The sequence below is a fragment of the Canis aureus genome, chromosome 5 (genome assembly GCF_053574225.1).
Source record: "Canis aureus isolate CA01 chromosome 5, VMU_Caureus_v.1.0, whole genome shotgun sequence".
NCBI classification, from domain to species: domain Eukaryota; kingdom Metazoa; phylum Chordata; class Mammalia; order Carnivora; family Canidae; genus Canis; species Canis aureus.
Genome location: NC_135615.1, coordinates 67,446,765 through 67,453,878, shown reverse-complemented (window position 1 = coordinate 67,453,878; position 7,114 = coordinate 67,446,765). Strand labels below are relative to the sequence as shown.

At 45.1% G+C, this 7,114-nt stretch overlaps 1 protein-coding gene across 8 annotated transcripts in view; it reads right to left on the bottom strand.

The window, feature by feature from the left end:
• The window catches only part of SIAH1 (siah E3 ubiquitin protein ligase 1), an 80,525-nt gene that overhangs the window by 46,648 nt on the left and 26,763 nt on the right, over nt 1-7,114 (bottom strand). For 6 of the 8 annotated variants that reach the window (XM_077898515.1, XM_077898519.1, XM_077898520.1 and 3 more), the window contains 2 exons: nt 6,918-7,036; nt 840-938 (listed from right to left, as the gene is read on the bottom strand). In XM_077898515.1, the coding sequence (XP_077754641.1) occupies nt 840-915 (76 nt within the window). In that variant the 5' untranslated portion in view covers nt 916-938; nt 6,918-7,036. Of the gene's footprint in view, nt 1-459; nt 809-839; nt 969-6,917; nt 7,037-7,114 lie in introns of those variants that run through there. The other 2 variants (XM_077898516.1, XM_077898526.1) reach the window with 2 other exon arrangements.

The following is a 7,114-nucleotide window of genomic DNA, read 5'->3' as shown; positions in this document are numbered from 1 at the left end:
CACAGGATCAAAATCAAGATGTTGGCAGACTACATACCTTTCTGGAGGTTCTAGATGAAAATCCACTTCCTTGCTCATTCAGGTTGCTGGTGGAATTCACTCCCTTGCAATTATAGGACTGAGATCCGCACTTCCTTGCTGGCTGGCAGCTCAGGTTCATTCCTACCTTCTCTGCATTCCCGACCCATCCCAGAATCATAGGCTAATCAGATTGTTTGCCTTGGAAGATGGCTTTGAGGACCCTGGGCCACCCTGCCCCCCAAACAGAGATCCCACCTCAGGACAGCTTAGACACATCTTGAGGTCTCCTAACTCCCAACTAGTAATTCCTTCCCTTCTCCCTCATCACACTCCCTGTCAGGAAGGCCACCTCTCTGCCAGGCCGCCTCCTCACACCCTCAAGAGTTAATCCAACGAGTGCCCTTTCTGGAGGATCTTCCCAGCTGTGTAGTGACTGACCTTATACTATGTCCCTGTGAGGCAGGCAGTAGGGACACAATTGGGCCAGCATCCCCTCAGTTTTGTTCTCTGTTAGATGTTTGTATGTCTTATGCCCATCACTATATACATGTGTTGTGATTTCTCTGGTTTCCCCACGGGAGACAGCAGAGCTGATAGAAACAGTTTCAGTGAAGGAAGGCTGGAAGGTAGGCGTGATGGAAAGCGGAAGGAGATAGGACTTAACTCCAGAGTCCTGATGATAATTTCAGACTCAGTGGTGCTCTGTGTGTCTCTGCGCGGTCTGTGCTGTTGCTAGCATCAAAGCAGGGTTGTGAGGAGGTTGTCTATGCAACCAGGGCTGGGCCTGGATGCAAACTCTCAGGCATCTTCACACGTACCTTTAGAGGGCATTTGCTTCATCCTTGTTTTGCTTTGGGCAGCTTTCTTAGAATGTGTGTCCATTTCTGTTCCCATAGAGTTCACACTTTCTTAGACTCCTGAAGGGAAGTGAACAGGATGAAAACAGACTACAAATATAAAAACAGAGATCATTGTTTTAGGGTTATCTTTAAGATACTTTAAGAGTCTTCCAGAATTTTTTTTTAATTTTTTTTTAATTTTTAATTATTTATGATAGTCACAGAGAGAGAGAGAGAGAGAGAGACACGCAGAGACATAGGCAGAGGGAGAAGCAGGCTCCATGCACCGGGAGCCCGACGTGGGATTCGATCCCGGGTCTCCAGGATCGCGCCCTGGGCCAAAGGCAGGTGCCAAACCGCTGCGCCACCCAGGGATCCCTCTTCCAGAATTTTTTAAAAATCTCCAATGTGTAGATAATTCCTTGAGCTCCTCTTGCTGGCTAATCATGCCAACCAAAATAATTTTCTAAACACAAAAAGAAAAAAAATGGGGCTCCTCTACCCAGTTTGGTTTCTTCCTTTTAGTAATAATGCAAACTTCTCCTGCCCACCCCCACCTGATAGAATAAGAGTTAGTGGAAAGCACAAAATATTTATGTGAAAATGCATGGAGGGGGGTGTACAATCCCCAGTGAATTGTTAAATTTGGGACCCAGGAAAGTGAGGTATTCATTTAGCGAAGAATTGAGCTCTTGCCACTGAACTTGGATACTTGGTTGTGGGGTGGGAAGGGGGGTCGGGGGCAGACAGAAAGAATTATCCGATTACCAAACGTCCCTCACCAGCTTGATAAGTACCCTTTAAAGGCTATGATAGCAGCCAGGGCTGAGACACAAAGCAAAAGGCCAGGGTAGGTAAGTACTTTGCTCACCAGCTTCCAAATAATTTTGGTGTGTGTGTGTGTGTGTGTGTGTGTGTGTGCTTAAGATTTTTTTTTTTTAAAGGTAATCTCTATACTCAATGTGGGACTTGAACCTACAACCCTGAGATCAAGAGTCAAACGCTCCACAGACTTAGCCAGCCAGGTGCCCCAATTTTTTGTGATTTATTTTTTTAAAACGATGTTAACTCAGTGGGATTTTTTTTTCTTGGAAAAAGTATAAGATCTGAGTGATCACATTTATTTTCCCCCTGGGCATTAAGGAACAAGGCAGGACATTATGCATCTGGCACTCTTCAGGACCTCGTTGTTACAGCAACAGGGATGGGCAAGCATAGAGTTCCCGACACGGAGGGCCTCAAAGTCAATATGAGGATGAGCATCTGTGAAGCCCAGGTAGTGAAAGGAAAGAGCAAATAAATACTGTCCCCTCCTGCACCCTGGCCAGGGCTGCACAAAAGAGTCCATTAAACCAATTGACGCAGGCCCTGCTGGAAAGTTGACAGAACTCCCAGCTGGGTTAGGTTTCCCCACCTCATCCCCCAGCTGGGGATCTCAGCCTCCCTTCACTCAGGGAGGCTGGGTCACAGAGGCCCCACAGAGGTGGGGCACAGTAATGGCCGGGAAGCCGGAAAAGAGTCCTCAGCCTGGCCCCCTGGGACTTCAGGTTTCTCCATCTGCAAAATGAAGGTGTTGGTCTAGAAACTCCTGCAGCTCTAATCCTGTGTGTAGAGGCAAATCTCTACAAAACAAACAAACAAAAACACACACAAAAAAACAAGTCCTCTCAGAAGACTTCGTATTTACTGGATAGCTACCATGTGTCAGCTGCTTCTTATTAACTCACTTAATCCTCACGAGTAGAATTTGTCCATTTTATCCACTGTTTCTCCCATTTTGTAAATGAGGAAATTAGGTTTGGGAAATGTAACTTGTCCACCTGGGGTCATGAGAGTTAGGCAGGCCTATACCAGCCTTTACCCTGAGGTCTGTCTGGGTCCAGAGTCCATTTCTTTGCACCACTCTGCTCCCTATCACCTTTTATTTCTTTACCACTTTCTATTACCAGCCGCCAGCCCTGGCAAATCTGCTAGAAATCACAGGTGAAGCCATTCTGTCCTCCCGGGAGGCCTTCAGAATCTGGGCTTTGTGTTTACATTTCATAGACTTCGTTCTACAACAAACTTGATCTGAGTCACTGCATCTTTTGACCTGACTGCAAATCTGGGTTGAACCCTACATTGGGTCAGGCAGTGTGCTGAGCTGTTCACCTGGTGCCATGACCCGCGTGAGAACCCTATGATATAGGTGTCGTGGTTATCCCCACCTTGCAGAGGACAGAACAGACTCAGAGAGGTTAAGTAACTGGTCAGGGGCTGCATAGCTAGGTTGAGATAGGAACCTGAAGGTCTCATCTATTATTACTCTGCAGAGCTGCCTTTTGATGAAACAAAGGGGTCATTCCCCTAGGGCTGTGCGTGTTCTATGACCTAGACAAGATCAATTATTAGAAAGCCCATGGTCTGGGATTTGAGAATTTGATATCAGTTCCACTTCTTCCATTCCAGTTATTTTCTGAATGCCCATTCTGCAAGTGCAGGGGACACCATTTGCTCTTAGGCAGAGGCCACAGCTTTCTGCCTCTCTGCGAACACTCACAGGAAACTAGGTTTTTTGTTTCTTGTATAAGTGGGCTCCGCACCAACTCACCACCCTATGATGTAGGCCTGAGCTGAAATCAAGAGCCTAGGTTTTTTTTTTTAAAGGTTTTTTTAAAAATTTATTCATGAGACAGAGAGAGAGACAGAGAGAGAGAGAGAGAGAGACTGAGAGGCAGAGACACAGGCAGAAGGAGAAGCAGGCTCCATGCAGGGAGCCCGATGTGGGACTCGATCCTGGGATTCCATGATCATGCCCTGGGCCAAAGGTAGTCGCTAAACCGCTGAGCCACCCAGGGATCCCCTGAGCTAAGTTTTTAACTGACTTTGGCTGAAAGTTCCCATTACTCACATGGGTGACCCAGAGCCTTGGACCCTAGGATGAGGAGATGGCCCTTTGAACAGCCATATTTTCAAGTGGCTGCTCATCACACTAGAATACAATCTGAACTCCTGCCCTACATGATCTCACCCTTGCTTACGTTACCTCTCTTTCCCTTGGTCTTCACATGACTGAATAAATCTGACTTCAGCTTTTGTCACTTCTTCAAAGAGCCCTTTTAATTTGCTTGTTAATTTATTTTATGACCACCCTAGACTCCCCTACTGAGGAGCACACAGTAAATTTTTTTAAGGATTTTTACTTATTTATTTGAGAGAGAGAAAGAGAGAGAGAGAGAGAACCAGCAGTGGGAGCAGCAGGCAGAGGGAGAGGGAGAAGCAGACTCCCCGCTGAGTAGGGAGCCTGACATGGGGCTCGATCCCAGGACGCTGGGATCATGACCTGAATGGAAGGCAGATGCTTAACCGACTGAGCCACCCAGGCACCCCAATTTTGATTTATTTGAATTTGCTGCCATTTATTGGTTCTGATTCTTGTTGATTGACCCAAAGCATCAGCAGTAGAACCCAACTTTTCAGAGACAATTTTCCATAAGTCTCTTAACTAGAACAGAGGCACACTTGTCTTTGTTCTAGATTGTTTTCAAGGATGTTGGTGTAGTGAACAGCCTTTGAAGATAGAGACAGTACCTCTCTCCAGAGCAAAGAGTGGGTTTGGTGGCAGCCTTGGAAGATAGAGATAATGGCTCGCTCTAGACATAGAGGTGATAGGCTTGTTGCCCATTATAAAAGATGTGGGTTCCCAAATACATGTAGCAGTGCAATCTGCCGTGAGTGCAGGCACCACCTAGTGCTCACCACATCACTCCCTGGAAACCAGGCTCAGGGAACGGATACAAACACTGCTGATACAGTAGCTACTGCTATTGCTGTGAGTAATAAAGTCCTTTGTTTCTGACCCAGGAGTCTCACGTCTGCTGCCAACATTAATGAAACTGTGGCAGGCTAACTAGATGACTTGCAAGTAAGGTAAAGTCCCAAATCCTTCCCAGTTCATGACACCCATAACCAAGTTGGCTTCAGATGACACAGTTTTGCTTCACTTGTGCTCCAGCAGCCAGTAGCAGCACAAAATTACAGCAACCCTGAAGTCTATGCTCTTTCTGGGGTATAAAATTGCCAGGGAGTTTATTTAGAAACTGTTTATTTAGAAGCTTATTTCTAACCCTATAAGAGAACCTCATGAGTATTGTGATGTTTATAAGTTTTGCAGTACCAAGAAATTGCCACTTTTGCATCATCATCAGAACGAAAGAGGAAAAAGCACAAAGCTTATTGTGCACCCTGATCGATCTTTCTGTGACTTTGTGTTGGCCGACATCACGACTCTCCATTCATGGCACTGGATGGCACCATGGGGCTTCCCTTTCGTGATCCTGAGTAACCTGAGGTTGGGGTTGGGGGCGGCTTCTGTTCCCACATTGCATTCTTATACATTGTTATACTTTTTTTTACAATTAGCTCTATGACTATACAGTTTAAAAGATTTTATATATTAAAAGTAAAATATAATTCTTTATAATGGTAAAGTTCCAATATCAAATAAAAAGAAAGAAAATTTCAGAGCCTGTTAAACATTTTGGATATTAGTTCTCTTTCCTCCCCTATTTTATTTTATTTTTAAAAAATTTATCTGTTTGAAAGAGAGCAAGAGAGAGAGGGCAGGAGCACAGCAGAAGGGACAGAAGGAGAAGGAGACAATCTCAAGCAGACTCTGCTCTGAGCATACAGCCCAACACAGGGTTGATACTATGACCCTGAGATCACAGCCCTGAGATCACAGCTGGAGCCAAAATCAAGAGTCCGATGCCTAACCAACTGCACCACCCAGGTGCCCCCTCCCCTATTCTATAAAGAGATAAGTTTCTTCATTTTGTGTAGGGGAGACATGGGAGAGAACAACAACTGGACTGAAACAGAGCAAAGAGAAGTTGTTAAAAACTTGATTCACTCATTAAAAAATCTATGTATTGTTTTCCTACCTGAACTAAGCTCAGTGGGGAGTAGAAAAACATATCCTCACCCTAAAGGAATTTACCATGTTATGAGGGTGCTACATTGCACACAAATAATATAAATAAAAGCAAAGGTGAGAGGGACGCCTGGGTGGCTCAATGGTTGTGCATCTACCTTTGGGTCAGGGTGTGATCCCAGGGTCCTGGGGTTGAGTTCTGCATGGGCTCCCTGCAGGGAGCCTGCTTCTCCCTCTGCCTGTGTCTCTGCCTCCCTCTGTTTCTCATGAATAAATAAATTAAATCTTTTTTAAAAAATTAGCAAAGGTGAGGCAGACCTAGAATAGGCAGGAATGCAGGGTAGGGGGTCACATCTTGACGGAAACAGCAGCATTTAACCTGGACCAAGTATCCGAGAGAGCAGCTGGCAGTGGAGACACGCGTGCTGGAGGGGCATGGGTGCTGGGCAACGAGTCCGTGCTTGAGGAGGGGGCTGCCTCTGGGCACATACATTGGAGTCAGATGGAATGTGAAAACCCAAGAAATGTGGACTGTATTAATTAGTTTTGATTAGTGTTTGTGAGTGTGTGGAATCAAGATGCCAAATAGAGAAGGCCATCCAAGGGTGACAAGTGGAAGAATGGGGACATGTTGGAGGGTTGAAAGTCATGAAGAAGGAAAAGGCAAATACAAAAGAAAGGGGTCCAGGCAGGCTAGAGGCCATGGCATCTATGAAATGACTCTGAGTCAGAAACCTGCTCTTCTGTCTCTAATCGCAGAGAGCCCGTTGTGAGATGGACATGCTCACGGAAGGCAGGGTTCACAGAAGTCCTTCACCTATATTCTTATTCCAGAGCATCAATTCAATGAAGTTACTGATTCAATCTTTTAATTTGAGTGAAGTCTTAGGTCATACTTTTAGTGTGTCAGCTTCATTCAACTCTGCTGACCATATCTGAGTGACACAAATCTCTGGGATTCATGGAATTTTAAAATGTTAGAGCTGGAGAAACTTCTACAGTCATCGGATCTCATTTCCACCAACGCTTATTTACTCTATAATTTTTAAAAAACAGAATTTGATGTCTTTTAAGATTGAGCCACAATTCTTAAATCCCAGAAGGTAAAAATAAGACTCCCCCCACCCAAAACCAAACTGACAAACCTGTTTATTTGGCGGAATTTATGAGGACCTTCTCAGAAGAGGCAGTCCAGATGGCCTGAAATACTCTAAATTGACTTCACATACCATTCTTCCCGAAGTAGATTCAAATCTGCACCTTACTGCAAAGAGAGAGGATTTATCATGACTTTGGTGAGTCAGCTGGGCTGCTCCATGTACTAATTACCTAACGTGTAACA